The sequence below is a fragment of the Danio aesculapii genome, chromosome 24, assembly GCF_903798145.1.
Source record: "Danio aesculapii chromosome 24, fDanAes4.1, whole genome shotgun sequence".
NCBI lineage: Eukaryota > Metazoa > Chordata > Actinopteri > Cypriniformes > Danionidae > Danio > Danio aesculapii.
The window spans coordinates 41,505,252-41,525,905 of record NC_079458.1 but is presented as its reverse complement, the minus strand read 5'-3'; the positions used below and the strand labels follow the sequence as shown (position 1 = coordinate 41,525,905).

General features: G+C 37.3%; 1 protein-coding gene across 2 annotated transcripts in view; it reads right to left on the bottom strand.

Moving 5' to 3' along the window:
- Positions 1 to 7,123: 7,123 nt before the first annotated feature.
- Positions 7,124 to 20,654, bottom strand: part of itgb1a (integrin, beta 1a) — a 48,235-nt gene continuing 34,704 nt past the window's right edge. Inside the window, exons 12-17 of one of the 2 annotated variants that reach the window (XM_056450192.1) lie at positions 20,212 to 20,450; positions 18,028 to 18,250; positions 15,454 to 15,686; positions 14,771 to 14,937; positions 12,194 to 12,271; positions 7,124 to 10,448 (exon numbers count right to left, since the gene is read on the bottom strand). In XM_056450192.1, the coding sequence (XP_056306167.1) occupies positions 12,194 to 12,271; positions 14,771 to 14,937; positions 15,454 to 15,686; positions 18,028 to 18,250; positions 20,212 to 20,450 (940 nt within the window). In that variant the 3' untranslated portion in view covers positions 7,124 to 10,448. The remainder of the gene's footprint in view (positions 10,449 to 12,193; positions 12,272 to 14,770; positions 14,938 to 15,453; positions 15,687 to 18,027; positions 18,251 to 20,211; positions 20,451 to 20,654) is intronic. The other variant, XM_056450193.1, reaches the window with a different exon arrangement.

The window sequence follows — 20,654 nt, the reverse complement described above, 5'->3', positions numbered from 1 at the left end:
GTCAAATGCACATCACATGACAGCAACCACTCAAACGCTCACAAACTTGTAAACAAAGAGTCGCTGTCATTTCTGGAGGAGATTCACCATCAAGACCAAGCTGTGGATTACTTCAGAAGAGCAGCGCGATCTGATGATCATTATCTAGAGGATGATTATGTGTCGAACGGCCATAAATGAGGTTGGTGTCGTGATCGCATTCCTTTTGAGTGTGCATGTGCATTAGCTCGGGCAACCAGAAAATATGCCGATTTTGTTTGATTTGGACGTTTAGAAACTAAACTTATGAGACCGCTGTTGTTTAATTGTATTGGTGGTTCCAAATATGTCATTTAATTGAAAGCTTGGCTAATAGTTTTGGAGAATTTGATGTTTCCCCATTCAAACAGAATACCTGAGCATACTGCCTGAAAAGCATTTCAAAGATGGCCACCGAGTGAAATTACACGCCTTAAAGGGACTTTGATATTGTGCAGCCCTATTGATAACCATGATAACTTACCACAGTTGTGTAGTCAAGCAGTAGCTACTGGGACAATATGCAAAAAATAAAACATTGTGAGGCCCCCAAACCCTTAGCTCCACCAAAGGGACATTCACTGTTGTGTATCAAAACCAGAAAGGAACTGTTAAAAAAAAGCCCACCAATGACTGAGGTAAAGTTTTAAATTCACATATCCTGACTGTCTCCTTAATAATATCATTTCAGAAAAGTATTCACTGCAAATTCTGAATGGTGAAATCCCGTTAGCAGCATTAAAGTACAACACTGAGTGCTAATGTTGTTTCGAAGCCATACATGTAATTTCAGTCTGAATATTCAAAGTACCACAGTAAACAATATAGGGAGCATGGCACAAGTTGTCACTGGACGAATATACAACCAAATTTACCTTGTTGTCAATAATAAACCAACTGCATCCAAACATGAACAGTACAGGCGCAGCGGCCCAAAACTACTCACTCATTTAGCTGTATTCTTCTTCTTCAGCGCCTTTTTTCAGCAAATTCAGTCACAGTGTCCATGGTGTTTAGTCCTGACAGTCTGTTTTGCTCATCTTTGACATCAGTTCATTCCTACTAGTTGACACACACACACACACACACACACACACATTAAAAAACTGATTATTGGGGTAGTTTTTCATTATTAATGCCCACTTTTATGTTTGTCCATTGTTTAATGCTGTTAGCTAGCCATAGACTGCTAATCACACAGTTGGTCTTCTTGTTTTGGGTTAGCAAACAACTTTTGGTGCCGCCATATTGACCATGTCCTAACTGTCTCCTTAATAATATCATTTCAGAAAAGTATTCACTGCAAATTCTGAATGGTGAACTCCTGTTAGCAGCATTAAAGTACAACACTGAATAATGCTAATGTTGTTTTGAAGCCATACATGTAATTTCAGTCTGAATATTCAACGTACCACACTAAACAATATAAGGCGCATCACAAGTTGTCACTGGACGAATATACAACCAAATTTACCTCAAACGGCCAACGTCTGTAATAAACTAACAGCATCCAAACATAAACAGTACAGCCGCAGCGGCCCAAAGCTACTCACTCATTTAGCTGTATTCTTCATCAGGGCCTTTTTTCAGCAAATTCAGTCACGGTGTCCATGGTGTTTAGTCCTGACAGTCTGTTTTACGACATGGTGCTGTCTCATCTTTGACATCAGTTCATTCCTACTAGTTGACACAGAAGACACACACTGAACTGACAGAACTGTGTATTTGGGGTAGTTTTTCATTTTTAATGCCCCATTTATATGTTTGTCCATTGTTTAATGCTGTTAGCTTGCCATAGGCTGCTAATCACACAGTGGGTATTCTTGTTTTGGGTTAACAAACAACTTTTGGTGCCGCCATATTGCTTTCTTTTCATTTTTGGAATTTGGCGCGGCAAACCAGCGTTTGCACTTAATGAGCGTCATAAATGACAGCGCGTGTGTTTGCTGACTGGATTGCCAGGTTTGCTTAAAAAATGCGGCCAACCAATGATTCAACGTACGTTGGAACTCCGTGGAAAAACTACAGATTTGGCAACGTGCTCATAGCGCCTGTAAACGCAAATACACCAAACTACAACTGTAAATACGGAAACAGAAAAGGGACAAATGCATTAGCGCTACATTCAAATGCCTTGCTCTACTGCAACATAATAAAATAATCACACTCAAATGAAAGATCTGTTCATGTTTATGCATCATAAATCTGCCTATACAAACAAGCCTTTCGAAATCTGTAATAATGTTTTAGCGCACAGCAATAATACATTTTACTTACTATTTTAGTTGAACAGTGTCTAACTTATTGATACATTAGCATATTTTACATTTGAAATATTTAAAATAAATAATATATGACATTAAATTTATGCCATATTATTGGCACAAGATTAAACATTGGCTATATATTCCAAAAAAACAATATTAAATTGTTATTCTTTACAAACAATGCCTGCAAACAATATGCAAGTGTGGATCATGATGTTATAATTGTAATTAGGCAACACAATCAGGCTAAATCCTTTCAACTCCACTGTAATCAATTAATCAATTAAATAGCTCAGTTATAAAATGAGGAGATGGAGAGAGCACTGTCTTTTGCAGGACTGCACTTGCTGGAGGAGCTGACTACAGTGCATGCATGTTCAGGTGCTGTTCCTTAAAGGATGACAGAGGGACTGTAGTGTGTAGATGCTCAAGCTTTAGGAGAGGACTAATGGAAATGCTGTGAAGTGAAATTCTTGATAAGTTTGAATCTAGTTAGGTTTAAATGGACCTATTCTTTCAATTCAAATGTTAGTTTGTCACTGCAGGTTATGTTGCATTAACAAGGCCACTTCAATATGGTCAGCTTTTCTGCATCTCAAGACAACACTGAGGTGAGAAGTAGAAATATAAAGATTTCTGCATGGGTTTTAAACTCATAAATGTTTTAATGTCTTAAATTTAATGTTAAAGACTGATGAGCCTCTGGAACTTATGGACATTTGTGTCCTTTGTTGACTGTTACATTTAACTGAGCAAGACCTGAGACACCTAATTAATCTGCAGCTTCTGTTCTTCAACACCTGGTTCTCAATTTTATTAAAGTAAATATCAAGTTGTTTCTTTGAGACTGAAAAAGCTGCAAATGTATTTGGTATTTTTATTAGGTCTAATACTTGCCAGTTTTCTCCATTCTTCAGTATTAGCAGAACACCTGCTTCATAATCAACTTCTCAAATGCACTGGAGGATGTCGACTGATACAGATTTGGACATCACTTCCAACACTTCTCCATCAATCTGGTATGCCTTTGTAAACCTGCATGCTGTTGTGCTTTTGGATAACTTTGTTTTCACTTCCAAAATGAGGACCACGTATTGACCAGTAGAATTAACGCTATTTTATCTGATCCCTCTTCCAGATTACATGCAAGTGCTGGTTCCACATGGCTTGTGTGGGCAATCCGTCCACAAAAGGGATCACTATTGCTTGTCTTTAACTGCTGTAATAAGAAGCCTTTTGTGTTCAAATGTTTTCACTGCTGCTTATGTTGTATTCACAAGGTGACTTGAATAGATGGTCAACCTAACCACATCTCCACAAAACGACAATGAGGTGAGAATGTATATATAATATTATTTTTGCTAAATGTCCTTCCAATTCCGTGTTCAGGTGGATTAACCTCTGGAACAGCTGGAACTGGACTTGGCAGTTCAAGTCATCAGGACATCCGGTGGAAACCAATACAATTATCCTTTGACCATTACATGTAATGGAACAAGACCTGAGATGCTTTAATCGGCAGCTCTTTTCCACAATACTTGATACTCAATTTCATTTAATAAAAAGGTAAATATGACTATGTAAACCCCTTTATTTATTATATATATAAAATTTTATTTATTTATTTTTTTACTTCTAATCTTCAATGTAACAAATGAGGACCGTAAATTGACCAGCACAATTAACATTTATTTTCTGATCCCTTTTCCAGATTTGCTGTGAGGGCTGATTCCAAATGGCTTGTGTGGACAATTCATGCTCAAAGGATTAACTATTGCTGTACTTGTTTAATTGTAATAAGCAGCAGTGACGAACATTTGAACGCATGCTAATGTTGTACTAACTAGGTGACTTCAATAGATGGTTAACGTTACCACATCTCCTCAATAACACTGAGGGGAGAAGTGTAAATGAAAGCCAAGTTAAAGATTTGTGCACCGTTTTAAATGTGTTTCCAATTTAATGGTTACGGTGGATGAGGCTCTGGAACTGCTGTACATGGACTTGGCTGGTAAAGTAACCAAGACAAATCCGTGGAAGCCAATACAATTGAGTCCAGAGTTGACCTGCATGTAATTGAGCAAGATTTGAGATGCCAAATTAATCTGCAGCTCTTTTCCCCCAATACTTGGTTCTCGATTCCAATTAACAAGGGTAAATATAAAATTGTTGTTTTGAGACCGAAAAAGCTGCAAATTTATTAGGTCAAATATTTGGCAATTAATTCTCCAGTTTTAGCAGAACACCATCTCCATGATCATGCTGTGAACTTCTCACAATGCACTGGAGGATGTTTACCAATACAGATTGAAAACTGTCAACCTTTTATTTTATTTTTTTACGACTTATCTTCACTGTTACAAAATCAGAGTAAATTGACCAGGAAAAATTAACATTCATCTGATCCCTTTTCCAGATTGGCTGTGACTGCTGCTTCAATATGGCTGGTGTGAGCAATCCAGGATGATCACAATTGTTTAAGCTTATTTAATTGTAATGCACAGGTTACAAACTCAATTTCTCTACCCAATTTTGCTCTAACCCTAATCAAACACTGCCCAAACTAATTAAAGTGTTCAAGACTACTTATGAGCGCTTTTATTTGAATCAGCTGTGTTGGATTAGCGTCAGAGCAAAACTGTGCAAATTTGGTTTAAGTTTGAAACCTAAAAAAATTAACTTGTGTAAATTCATTGCATGTTTTCAAAATTAAATATAATATCTTAAATATGCCACTATAAAAAAAATTCTGTAATTTCCTTACATTCAATAATAGATATTTAATAGAAAACGTATTTAAACTGTAATTTAAGTTAACTATTGTTGTTCATTTATAACTACAAAAGCAAATAATAGTAACCACCTAATGAAAGCTACTCTTTTTCCATAATTATTAAACTCCACTTTCAGCTGCTTGTCTAGCTGTACAGGACACCATGACTAATTTAATTTTCTATGTTTTGTGCGTACATTTCCTAATGTCAACTAAAATAAGTTACGAATTAAATCTATTCAACAACATAAATATTGTTGCAGCATGGTTTGATTTCAAACTGGAGTGATATTTTACAGTCAGCCCTAGATTAGACCAGCAGAGAGAAATATAATATAAAAATGACAAAGCTGAATATAATGGACATCAGCTTCTAGAAACTCTATTTGTTTAAGTTAACACTGAACCAGAACTGCTTTCAAGACTTAAATATACTTAAGTTAGACTCTATCAATAGATAAATTTGCTTGGGGTTGGTGGTAGGCCTTTACTCGTGTTAGAGCTGAAGAGTTTTGTTGTCAGAAGAACTGACCCAGAGTCTTGTAATCATGAATTTGCTTACCTTAAAGCCGTGATCTCAAACTCAACTCCTGGAGGCCCACATTAGCTCCAAATCACACCTGGTAGTCGTGAATACCTTGATTAACTGGATCAGGTGTGTTTAATTAGAGCTGCAGCCCTCCAGGAATCGAGTTTGATGCCTCACAGCTCAAACATTAACACCAACATGCTTTCAAAAGAGCTATCTCTGGGCTTTATGCACAGCCAGTGTTTTTTAGCTACAGATAAACTTCAGGTGAAAGGTTTAAGTGATTATTTTCAACTTCACACGGTTCCTTTTACAGCATCGATGGTGTAATTAAAACACACTCGAGTTTTCATTTGGTTTAAAAGCAAGCACCATCATGAAGAGCAGGCGAGCGCTGAAAATGCTGTGGTAAAATAATTGTCCATATTATAAAGACATGACGCAATGTACATTAATGCAGGGCTTCTTGTACGGTCTGAGACCTCCTGTATATAATATCTCCATCAGGCACGGAGGATCTGTGATTTTTAAACATATCTTAAACCTGGCGTAACATATCTAAAACCACAGCTTACCGGAAGCGCTTGAGTTGGATGACTTAAAATTAAAAGTCCGCATTTACTTTAATGAGTTTAACTACAAATCAGAGATTGCTTACCCAAAAATAATCGAAGTAAAAACAAAATACCTTCCCAGCTCAAATGTATTTTCCCCCGTCTAATGTCTGCTAGTTTTCATATGTGTGAAGTGAATATCTACCCCATCTCTAAACCCAGCCATTACAGGCATGTAAAAACAGTAAAAATTATACCGACAATTATTCACACTATTAATTAAATATTACCCATTAAATAGTATTTTATTAACGCCTACCCCCACCCTAACAGCAATGCAAAAATATGAATGATTGTTGTACAGGGTCACAAAATGATGTTATCTTGATGTGAGCTGTATCCCATCTAGACTTTACCTGTATTGGTTATCCGCTGCTGCCCTCTGTTGGTCCACGCCTGTTGATGCACTCTCAGAATGGCTAAAGACTGTAGATATATAGCCCATATGCACCGCTTACTTTGCTATATTGATACTTCCTAGAATATAATATTTCATACATGAAATTCGTATACGTCTGTGTTTATTTAAATGTTAATTACATGTATTCAAACATACTTATATAATTGTGAGAGCCTGAGGTTGCAGGTATGTTAATTAACATGCATTTAATGGGGAAAAAAATCTTTCTATCCATCCATCTAACTGTTAAGCGTTCTATCTATCTATCTATCTATCTATCTATCTATCTATCTATCTATCTATCTATCTATCTATCTATCTATCCTTCAGTCCGTCCATTAAACTACTTCTGTCTATCCATCCATCCATCTATCTATCTACATTTCTATCCATCCATCCATCCATCCATCCACATTTCTATCCATCCATCCATCCATCCGTCCATTTATCATCCATATATAGTATGCATCTTGATCTTTGTTGGGTGTCTACCACTACAGTGTGAAGGAGACATAACACCAGTTATTTAGATTTTGTTTTAATAAATAAATTCAAAAACTGCAATATTGAGAAGAAAAGGCACTTAAACATCCTCAAGCTAATACATTAGGTGTTGGGGCAGGTAATCTTATCATTGATCATATTTTGTGAGTGATTCGGGTTTTAAATGCCTGAATCTGCTCGTATGTTCAATAGAGCACAAGAGTCTGGTTCCTGAAGCTAATCCTCCATTCATTTTCTCCATAAGGAAACCATTAATTAGTTCTTGGTCGATTTTACATACTCATCTGTACACATGAATTCAATTTATTCTTAAAATAATTAACACTGTGTTCAATAGTAGAATTTGAGGTGAAAAAACTACATTACCCATGATGCTGTGCGTGCAAGTCCACCAATCAGTCGCATTAGAACTTAAGCTCCGCCCACTTCCATGAAGCGCTGCAATTGAATCTTATTATATCATCAAAATACTTCAGTATGTGTATATATTTAGATCACAACAAACAATATTTCAAAGTCGAACAGAAAATGAATGGATGAAATACTTCGTGAACCAAAATCTGTGAAAAAGTGAGCAGCACTCACTTATTATTATTATTAAAATAAGTAAAGATAAAGGGCTGATGTACCATTGAGTAAATTATATAAACAGTTCAACAAAATTACACTTGAATTCTTCATTTTTTCCAGATTACAACCCTCAAAAAGGCATTTTGTAGCTTCATCTGACTCGAAATATGCAAATTACAACTTAATTTTGTCCTCCTTTAGTTGTAATGGTCAACAATCATACTCCTTTCTAACAAGACTAAAAGGATATTTGGATTACTTTACACTTAATGGTAAACAAAATGACAGGATTTACACTTGTACTCATCAAGAGCCACATAATAACTCAACATATAATCCTTCATAACATGTAAAATACACATAATGACCACGAGATGATCTTCTAAGAGCAACAATAAGAGAGAAATACTTATTTGTTTTGCACCGTCTAAAAAAACAAGGCTTTTTTTGGCATGAAATGCGAGATCTGAGGGTAAACCAGTATGCATAGATGCTCAAACCAAACATTCATCAGCTCAGAAAAACACATACAGCAACATTTGACTGATAAAGCAGGACAGAATAAAAACAAAGATCTACACGATGGCTTAAAATTGCATTTGATGAGCTTATATTATTATTTTTTTGGGTAATAATAAAGGATTCAACACAGGATCATTGGAAACACATCCTTCAGGAAACCATAAAAATCTACTTCATATATACTAGGTAAAATGAACACTAGAGGGCGATATGATAACAGCGTTTCTTCCTTTTCACGCTAAATAGGATTTACAGGGACATATTATTGATGAATAAAACATTATTCTGAGGTGAAATCAAGGTAAAACTGTGATTAGCACACTTTTATCTTCCATCTGCTTTTGAAAAACACTACTGGTTGGGTTCAGGTCAGTAATTTTCTATAAATCATAAGGTTACTCAGCCTTTTCACATTAATTTTACATTTTCATTTAGCAGATGCTTTTGTCCACAGCGAAACGTAATCTGAGCAATATATTACATATTTTGCACTCATTTTATCTGTCGATTGAGAGACATTATTGAAGAATAAAGCATCATTTTTAATGTAAAATCAAGGTAAAGCTATGTGGTCGCAGTGCACTTTTCTCTTCCATCTGCTTTTGAAAACACTATTGGTTGAGTTCAGGTCAGTAATGTGCTATAAATCAGTATAACGTTACTTAAACTTATTTTTACATTCAAACTATAAACAAAAAACTATATTGTGGCCTTATAAGTAATGCATTTCAGATTCGTAAAAGGGTAGACAGCGCCCTCTAGTGGATTTGTCATCTGAAACGTACAGCAAAATGTAATTGGAGCAATATATTTAATATTTTGCACTCATTTTATCTGCCGGTTGAGAAACATAATATTGAAGAATAAAGCATTATTTTAATGTAAAAATTAAGGTAAAAGTATGTGGACGCAGTGCACGTTTCTCTTTCATCTGCTTTTGAAAACACTATTGGTTGGGTTCAGGTCAGTAATGTGCTATAAATCAGTATAAAGTCACAAACTTATTTTTGCACTCAAACTAAGAATGAAATCGAACTATATTGTGGCCTTATAAGTAAAGTATTTCAGATTTGCAAAAGGTAGACAGCGCCCTCTAGTGGATTTTCCATCTGAAACGTACAGCAAAATGTAATGGGAGCAATGTATTTCATATTTTGCACTCATTTTATCTGTCGATTGAGAGACATTATTGAAGAATAAAGCATTATTTTAATGTAAAAATTAAGGTAAAAGTATGTGGTCGCAGTGCACTTTTCTCTTCCATCTGCTTTTAAAAACACTATTGGTTGGGTTCAGGTCAGTAATTTCCTAGAAATCATTATAAAGTCACAAACTTATTTTTGCACTCAAACTAAGAATGAAATCGAACTATATTGTGGCCTTAAAAGTAAAGTATTTCAGATTTGTAAAAGGGTAGACAGCGCCCTCTAGTGGATTTTCCATCTGAAATGTACAGCAAAATGTACCCGGAGCAACGTATTTTATATTGTGCACATATTTCCAATCAAGTCTGAGCTGAAAGGATCACCTTCACATTAAATGAAACTCATAAAGCTTTATGCAAAGGCACAAATATCAGTCGGTTCTGAATTGAGAGACATATTATTGACGAATAAAGCATTATTTTAATGTAAAATCAAGCTAAAGCTATGTGGTCGCAGTGCACTTTTCTCTCCATCTGCTATTGGTTGAGTTCATGTCAGTAATGTGCTAGAAATCTAGAAATAACGTAACTTTATTGTGGCATTAAAAGTAATGTATTTCAGATTTGCAAAAATCTAGACAGTGCCCTCTAGTGGATTTGTCTTCTGAAACGTACAGCGAAATGTACCCGGAGCAACGTATTTCATATTTGGTAAAAATGTAGGCATGTATTTCCAATAAGTCTGGGCTGAAAAGATCCCTTTCCAATAAAGCTTTATGCAAAGGCACAAATATCTTTCGGTTTTAAATTGAGAAAATGTGTGAATGTACACAGGGTTTAAAAGAGGAAAAACCAATGAAAGTTATAAGACTATACAGACTGTACAGGTTTGCAAGGGATGAGAGGCGGACAGTCCTTCATGAAATACAACTTCCTTAAACTGCAATACTGAGCTAAAAGAATGAAAAGATAAAGCAAACGGGAGGAAATCCCCCACACTCATCCCTTGCCAAACATCCTGGTGAGTGATTCTGGTGGCCATTATTTGCCTTCGTATTTGGGGTTGATCACAGTTGTGACGGCGCTCTTGTAGATGGGGTTTTCTCCCTGCCAGACAAACCAAAAGTGTAACATAAGAAAGATAATTCAATCTCAAAACATCATTAAATCCAACACACTCGAGTGCAATGACACCGAAAACACCAACACATGCAGATAACTTGATTTATTTTGTGGTGAACAGTGATTTTCAGAAATATTAAGCATATCAAAAATATTATAGAAAAATTACTATTTCAAAATATGAAGTCAAACGCTGATTAAATATTGCGCAGCACCGTCAGATGCTCATGCTGTAGTTGAATAGGAATTTTTAACTAATACTTAAACCATGGACATACAGTCAAAACTATTCACCCTCCTGTAAATTTTTTTCAGATATTTCCCAAATGATGTTGAACAGATTCAAGAATTTCTCACAGTATTTCCTATAATATTTCTTCTTCTGGAGAAAGTCTTATTTCTTTTATTTTGGCTAGAATAAAAGTAGTTTCTTAATTGTTTTAAACTATTATTATCCCCTTCAGCAATATTAGTGTTGGATTGTCTCCAGAACAAACCACTGTTATACAATGACTTGCCTAATTACCCTAACTTTACCCTAATTACCCTAGTAAAGCCTTTAAATGTCACTTTAAGCTGTATAGAAGTGTCTTGAAGAATATCTAGTCTAATATTATGTGCTGTCATCATGACAAAGAGAAAAGAAATCAGTTATTAGAGATGAGTTATTAACACTATTATGATTAGAAATGTGTTGAAGAAATCTGCTCCCCGTTAAACAGTATTTGGGAAATATGGGAAGAATTTAAATTATACAGGAGGATCAATAACTTTGTCTTCAACTGTCTAGACACCATTATTATATTTTCAAATGAGTTTTGTTAAAAATGTCCAAAAAAGCGTGTAATAATGCATCATTTATATTCAGTGTAACACACATATTCATGTAAAGGTTGAACAACACACTCATTCTGACCTGTACTAATTAATATGCAAGAGTAAGTGAAGATACAACATGTTACTAGAGTCTAGATTATTCAACATGTCTTGCTGACAAATTGGAAAAAAATTAAGATTGAAAACTGGAAATGATTGAAGAATGACAGGTTCAGTAACACACACACACACATGCACGCACACACGTGAACACACAATCACACACATGCAAACACACGTGAACACGCACTCACACACCCAAGCGTGCACGCACAGTCACACACCACTCACTCACATACACACTCATGGACACTCGTGCTCACACAGGCAGGCATGCACACACACACACACACACAAACACATACAATCACACACAAGCTCACACACACACTCACGCTCACACAGGCACGCACACGCATGCATGTACACACACACATACACACACACGCACACGCACGCACAATCACACACAATCACACACACACACGCACTCACACAGGCACGCACACATCCACAAACACACACACACACACACACACACGCACAATCACACACACACTTGCACTCACACAGGCACGCACACATCCACAATCTCACACACACACACACACACACGCACACGCACGCACACACGCACACTTGCACTCACATAGGCACGCACACATCCACACACACACACACACGCGCACGCACACACACACACGCATACGCACACTTGCACTCACACAGGCACGCACACATCCACAATCACACACACACACAAAATCATACACGCACACACATGCACACCCACGCAAACACACACACACAGAAACAGAAGAAAGGCCATGCAGAAAGAGGACAGATGTACAAACTCATAGAGCCGCAGCTTTACGTCCATAGTTTGGGTTCTGGAATTTATTAATGGGGCTCTTGTAAATTGGATTCTCTGTCTGAGAGTGGAGGAGGACAGAAAACAGATCAAGAACAGATGAAGAAGAGCAGAAATGATGATGGACAACACATGGAGAATAAACAGATGGAAAAGGGAAAGGGACTGTTCAAAATAAAGCTTCCTCCTCGATTATACCATAGTACACTGTAAACAAATCTTAATATCTTAATACACCGTTTCTGTATTTAGTGATTCACATGTGTTTATTAGCGGTGGTCAATTGCATTATGGGATGTTGATCTCTGCTCACCACATCTGATGATGATAATTCAGCTTTATTTAACACAGTGACTTTTATTGACATTTTAGTGGTGTGAAATAATATAATGTATGTGAAAGAATATCTAGAGAAATAAGAGTGGAAAATAGCAGAAAATGTGCTGCAGTTTACTACAAGGTTTCTGTAGCGTAATATACAACACCAACACAGACAATATAGCACTGCAGACTATTACACATGACAATTAAAGTCACTTTTTCAGACTTTTCCAGGTTAAAATGTGTTGGAAAGAAGATCAAGATCACATTATGCAATTCAACAGCAGAAATAAACAGGGGGAAATAAAAACACCAATCACAAAATACTGAAAACTGCTAATTTATGGATACAGTTTTACAGTCGAGAACCGTACAGTGTGAACTTTGCTTTATGAAATCATCAATGTCAGAAGAGAAGCTTTCATTTCAAGAGTGAAGATGGACAGGTGAAGGCGTGAGGAGAATCATGCAAGCTGAAAGATCAAATCAATAACAGAATCAAGTATGTATATATATATATGAGGATGAAAACAAGGGTTTTAGAATAAAACAAATAAGATTAAAACATTTGAAAAAAAAAAGGTTCAGGAGTGTACTGATAGCCACCCAAAACCCTGAAAGTCACCACTTAATTCTGAAATGAACCCTTTTTATTGATAAATACTGAATTAGGTTGATTTAATACACATTTAGTGGAAGGTTACAGACTCAAATCCTGTAATTTTATTAGTAGCATGAGCCTAAAACACCCCTGAGAAGAGAAGTACAGTGTTAAAGTATGTACACCTTTAAAATGCTAAAACTACACGTGTTATTACACAAATTATATACTTTAAAACAGTAAAGTACATGCAAATTGAATAGAATGTATTGGACATTACTTAATTATAATCAGTTACATTTATTATTATTATTATTATTATTATTATATAGTTTTGAGTGCTTTTTAAGCACTTAAATACATCTTTATTTGTATTTCCATAATTATTTTACTGCCTTTGCAATGTTTTTAAAGTTACTGCTAAATTAACTAAGACATTTATAATTAGTTACAATATACCTTCATGTTTATTTCTACTGAAATGTTGATGTTGTGTATTTAAATTCATTCATTTTCCTTCAGCTTAGTCCCTTGTTTATCAGGGGTCGCCACAGCGGAATGAACCGCCAACTAATCCAGTTTATGTTTTACACAGCGGATGCCCTTCCAGCCGAGTACTGAGAAACACCTATACACACTCACACACACACACACACACACACACGCACACACACACACGCATGCACGCACGCACACGCAAATTTAGTTTATTCAATTCCCCTATAGCACATGTGTTTGGACTGTGGGGGAAACCGAAGCACCCAGAGCACTGCTGTGAGGCAACAGTGCTAAACACCGAGCCACCTCCTGGATTTAAAAGGTACTTCATTCTGAAATGTGTGTGATTAGGTGTTCAGAAACACACAGTCTCTCTTTAAAAGTACATTTATGCCATCTTTTATTTTAGGAACATTATTTTATCTGCAAACACCAAGTGTTATGTAATGTGCTTTATTTACATGCAACAGCTTCAGTACGGTGTATTATTTCTAGCTGAATCTGAATACTGAACAGACAGCTGGCTTTTATTTTAACGCTTCTTCTCTTCAACTCTCACCTGCAGCAAACTAGCATTTGGAGAGGACTTGTTAAGGATAACCATCTTCAGATTGTGCATTTAAATCACCAAGACTGTGCTGACAAAAGTAAACGGTGTTAGTGTTATGATCATGAGGACAGTAAACTCAGCTGTGGTCTTGATAGTGACCAGCAGAGGGCAGTAGTGTGTCCCTGATTGAACACAGTCACTTTCGACACACTGAACGGTTGTTGCTAGATGGGATACAGCTGGGGCCGGAAGTTAATGAGAATTGTTTATATTATATATTAAATTATTCAATAATTATATTTTATTAACATCCACCCCAACCCTAAACCTGCCCCTCATATTAATGTCAAAACAGTAATTATAACTCTATTATTTACTGAATTACCTGATAATAGTATTTTTATTAATTGTGCCAGATTGAGAGTATAGTTGCTTGTAATATTGGAGTCCTTGTAATATTCTGTTTCTCTAGGAACTGCATTCATGCTGACTTTAAGAAGATACTTTGAGCTAAAACTTTAACTTTCAGTAGTAGCATGGTTTGTTTTGGTCATTTCTGGCTCCAGTGTAAGCAGTGATATCTCTCCTACCGTGTCCCACTTGGCGTTCATCTTCTCCTTCTCGAATTTGGCAAATTCACGTCGGTCGTGTATGATCATGAGCAGCTTCCAGATGAGCAGCAGAGCGAGACCGATCAGCACGATGCCTGCCACCACACCGGCCACGATGGGGATGATATCTGGACCCGGCGGACACTCTGGACAATCACAAAACACACCACTTATTATTATTAATAATGTTAATGTTACTGTTAATGTAGGAATAGTGATTGTAGCAGTCTAAAACAAAGACAGACATTCTGGATGGAATGCACATTTTCAAAAGCAGAATATCTGACTTTAGCACTGTTTCTCAGATAAACAAGTACGCTGGCTTAACATGAATCTAAAATATCTGCAAACATATTACAGTATTTTTATTCTTTAGAAGAGTCACAAACTTGACTGGACACTGACTAGACTCTGACTATGATTCCAGAGGGACTTTAAATTTAATTTCAGAGAAACTTTAGCTTTGATTTCACTGGGACGCTCATATTTTTAGTTCAGAGCGACCCTAATTTTGATTTTAGAGGTATTCTAATTATGATTTCAGGGGGACTTTTATTTTGATTTCAGAGGATTCTCATTTTGATTTCAAACACACTCTAATTTTGATTTCAGGGGAACTTGAGTTATGTTTTTAGGTACAGTAAAGCATGGTGGCATCTCACCCATGGTCTTGACGACATGCACCTCCTTCTCAGTGTTGTTGTTTACGGCGTATGTGTAGTAGAACCAGCAGTCTCGGGCATCTCTCTCCTTACAGTGCATCAGGGGGAAGGCCTGCACCGGCTGCGGGAGTTTGTCTCGATCCTCCACCTCGATCAGGTTAAAGTAGCTGCAGTCGCGCTTACAGGTGTCCTTCTTCTCTCCGGTGCCGAACGCACGACACTGAACACACTCCCTGAACACCAGAAGAACCATTTAAATACAGTTAAAGTCACATTTATTCGCCCTCCTGTGCATTTCTTTTTAAATATTTCCCAAATGATGTTGAACAGATTCAGGAATTTCTCACAGTATTTCCTCTAATATTTGTTCTTCTGGAGAAAGTCTTATTTGTTTTATTTTGGCTAGAATAAAATCTGTTTTTAATGGTTTTAAACCCATTTTAAGGTCAATATTATTAGCCCCCTTCAGCAATATTAGTTTTGGATTGTCTCCAGAACAAACCACTGTTATACAATGACTTGCCTAATTACCCTAACTTTACCCTAATTACCCTAGTTAAGCCTTTAAATGTCACTTTAAGCTGAATACTAGTGTCTTTTTCAAGCACAACAGTTTTAATAACTAGTTATTTTGTATATGCCATGATAACAGTACATTTAACTAGATAGTTTTCAAGATACTTGTATTCAGCTTTAAGAGATATTTAGGGTGCTTTCACACATAGACCTTTGTTTCGGAACCTGGCATGTTTCCGCAGTTAGCACGGTTCATTTGGCATATGTATATCTAGCAATCACTGCATCAAAACAATCGGTCCGAGATCATCTGAATGTGGTGGTCTCGGCTCGATTGAAACAAACTCTGGAGCAGATCGATTGTAGTGAACCGACCAGTTATATCACAGGGTATAATGGATATGTAATAGGCACACACGGCTACATGAAGAGAGAATGGTGAGTATGGTGGGATGTCATTCCTACAGGTAAATGTGCGTTTCAAGTCAAATATGAAAGTGAAAGCATGTTAACTATTAACGAGAGCTGTTTATCTGTTAGGAACACTGACTGAACAGCAGTCTTGGTTTGTCTGTTATTTGTCTCTATAATGTAAAGCCTATAATGCATAAGCCAATGGCAATGTATGAGAAAGTCCTACCTCTTTACATCTGGTGACGATGTCTGTGGGTGTCAGCATTCAAAATTGAAGCGCAGATTTTCTTATCGCTCATCGGCATATATTAAAATAAAGACGCATGACAGATGAGAGCGACTCTGAAGGGTAAACCGTGAAACTCTGACCAATGTGTGCAGAGTTTACTCGCACGTGACTTGTTTTAGCTATTTTGGTCCGTTTAGAAACTTTGTTCTTGGTGCGGTTCGCTTTCACACGGCAAACAGCATCAATTTAACAATTTTAATCCCCGTTTTTGAACAAAACAATCGATATACAGGCGTAAAAACAGCCTTAAAGGTTTAATTAAGTTAACTAGGCAAGTAATTAGGCAAATCATTGAACATCAGTGGCTTGTTTTGTAATAAAAAACAAATAAAAATCTTAATAATAATGACCTTTTTTTACTTGTTTTATTATTCCAGCCAAACTAGGGAAATAAGACAAGACAAGACAAGACAAATATTATAGGAAATACTGTGAAAATGTCCTTGCTCTGATAAACATCACTTGGGAAATGATGAAAGAGGAATAATTTACAAGAGTGTGAATAATTTAGCTTTAAACTATATTTGTAATATAAATATAAAAATAATGAACACCTATCAGGAAAGCATCACCACCTCAGGTGTGCAATATTTTATAATAAAATACATAAGCGCCTCCATGGCTGCCCGCCCTTGCCAGACTATATCCACACCCCCTGTTCCCATCCCCTGTGGCAATGTTATGTCTTGTCGGTGTGTTTTTTTTGTGCTAGATTGCTGGGGCTTTTTCTTTCTCTCTGATCTCACATTGCTCTAACTCAAGAGCAAGGTGAGAGGGAGTTTTTTTTTTGCCTCTCTCTCCTGAAATGTATCTTATTTCCTGTTCCACCTCCTGTGACCTGTCTTCCCCTGGAATTGTGATGTTTGAGTACAGTCGGGGGGGTTCAATTTACTAGCACTTCGTTGCCTTGTACTTGTACATGTGTAATGACAATAAAGTTGAATCTAATCTAATCTAATCTAATAAACGAATGTTTGAGTACCCACATGCATGGTCATTTTTCTTTTTTTATGCAATTAATATTTGACATTTTACTTTATATATTTAAAATGAATAATAAATGATGATAGCGTATAATTTAACATTATGATCATTAATTATTCATTTTGGATATATACGAACACATTCAAATGTAAGTCAGCATGTGTGTATAGATATACACTTTTTTAATATATAAGAAATCCAATTACATTAATATAATACTGCTAAATATATAAACTTCTCTATTTTCGTGTAAATGTATACATAATGCGCACGCACGCATGAACAAACACACGCACGCACACGTCTGCCAGCATGTACAGTGTTTGATTATTTGCCTGCGGCGGTGGTGTATTAGCTGTATCAGCACTGACTTGTGTTCGGTGCAGACTCCAGGGCAGGTGGGGCAGATCTCGCAGGTGGGCCCCTGGAATTTGGGGTCGGTGCACCTGCAGGTCCCGCACTCACAGATGCCCCGGCCATTGCAGATCTGCTTGTTGGAGGCCAGACAGGTGGAGGTGTCGAGGGAGCAGTCGCAGGCGCTGCCCGTATAGTTGGCGTCGCACACACACACCCTGCACTCACAGCGGCCGTGACCTGCAGGACAAACAACACCGCTATTATTTTCACTTATGTTTTAATGACATATCAGCAACATTGGCTATATTCATGGCAAAATCTAAATATGCAATATTTAACATGCAACCATATTGTTTGCTTAATAAACATTCATTGTACAAAAAAAAAAAACATTCAAATGACAACAACACTGAAAAGAGTCATACACAATCTCTTACTTTGATTAAGTGAAGTTTAAATTTTAAACTAATTTCGAGAGGAGCATGTGCTCATGATTGACCCAGCTGGTCGACATTGGCTAATCATGATCCTCCAATCCCAAGTCACTATATATATCCTCATTTCCTCTCTACAAATATCTTCGTCTGGAAGAAGCCCTCCTCCTCCCCTTCTTCCACCTTTATCCAGAATGGGCGGCACGGTGGCCCAGTGACAAGCACTGTTGCCTCACAGCAAGAATACCAATGGCGTTGGGTCTTCACTGGGCCATCTGGTGTTCCTGTGCGGAGTTTGCATGTTCTCCCCGTGTCCGCGTGGGTTTCCCCCGGGTTCCATCCAAATATGCTCTATATTATAGATAAAATAAGCCTAAATCTTTTTTTCTAATGTCTTACTCTCAGGAAGTTCACCTTGGCCTCAGCAGCGGGGGAGTTTCAGATCGACCTGAGCTCAGTCTCCCCTCGCCCTGTGAAAGGAGGGAGCCCTGGGCTCGAGGATACCTTGAGCTCAGGGCTCTCTCCCGGGACAGCACGCCAAACAAGCTATGTATAAATCGTGAGCTAAGTGTGAACTCTTGAATTATAAATACTCTAATATTCCTCCAGAAGACACCTTTCTGATTAAATATTTCCTCATAAAAGTCTTTATTAATAAAAGTATATAAACATAAAAGTCTTTAAAAATGGTCTAATATCATTCTAAGATCTAATCTAATATCATATTAAAAATACACATTCTTTCAAAATGTTTTATCATCAAAAATATTGTCACTAGTCACTTTCAATAAATATGAAACCAAAGCTTAAGTCCACTGAAATCCCAAATTGTTCTATCTTAAATCAAAATTAAAGTATAAACCACTGATGATAATTATAAGGATGATAACTAAAGCTATGAACATAATGATTACTGTATTTGTGTCCACACAGCAAACAATGACGAACGGTTTAGTTTTGTCACATTAACCCCTTGTAACCAGCAGATGTCTTCAGTGTGCTGCATTTCTAGCTCACCTGACTAGTGAATCCAGCTCCTGTAAACCATCTAATCAAACAGTCAATTTAGCCATCACAGTCATTCATTTTCTTTTCGGCTTAGTCGCCACAGCGGAATGAACCGCCAACTTATCCGGCACGTTTCACCTAGCTGATGCCCTTCCAGATGCAACCCATCACTGGGAAACACTCACACACACACTCATTCACACACATATACTACGGACAATTTAGCCAACCCAATTCATTCGGTAGGTATATAAAGAGTAACTGTAATTAAATGACCAAAAAATGAACAGTTCTTCCCTTGATTAATTTTTTTGAGATGATAAGTATTTATATGTGGGCGACGCGGTGGCGCAGTAGGTAGTGCTGTCGCCTTACAGCAATAAGGTTGCTGGTTCAAGCCTCGTCTGGGTCAGTTGGCGTTTCTGTGTGGAGTTTGCATGTTCTCCCTGTGTTTGCGTGGGTTTCCTCCGGGTGTTCCGCTTTCCCCAACAGTCCAAAGACATGCGGTGCAGGTATGTGTGTGAATGAGCGTGTATGGATGTTTCCCAGTGATGGGTTGCAGCTGGAAGGGCATCAGCTAGGTGAAACGTGCTGGATAAGTTGGTGGTTTATTCCGCTGTGGCGACCCCAGATTAATAAAGGGACTAAGCCGAAAAGAAAATGAATGAATGAATGTATTTAAATGAATACTCTGCAACACACTCGGCCAGCGCTGCATGTATTTCTGTGAACAGGAGAGTGTGTGTGTTTCTGTACCTCCGCAGAGTTTGTTGTTGGAGCGGTCGCAGTTGAAGTTGTCACACTCGCAGTATTTCCCGCTGTATCGCTCCTCTGGATTCTCCCGCTTCTTGCATTCGCAGGTCCCGCACACACACTCGCCGTTGTTGCTGCAGATGTCAGTGCCGTTGTCTTTACGGCAGTTCTTGTCCAGATCCTCAGTGGACACTTCGTCTTTCCGGCACTCACACTGACGGCCCACACGGCCCTTATTACACCTGAACACACACACAAAGACACACTCACATTATATTATATAATGTTTAAACATTTTAAAGTAAATCATTTGTCCATATACATCATATATACTCTGTCACCAGTCTTGCTGTATGTATTGGTTGATTATCATCCTAATATCCCCCCCATGCTTCACTCTGGGCATCAGCAGTCTGGGTAGGATGCTTCTTTGGGGCTTCTCCACA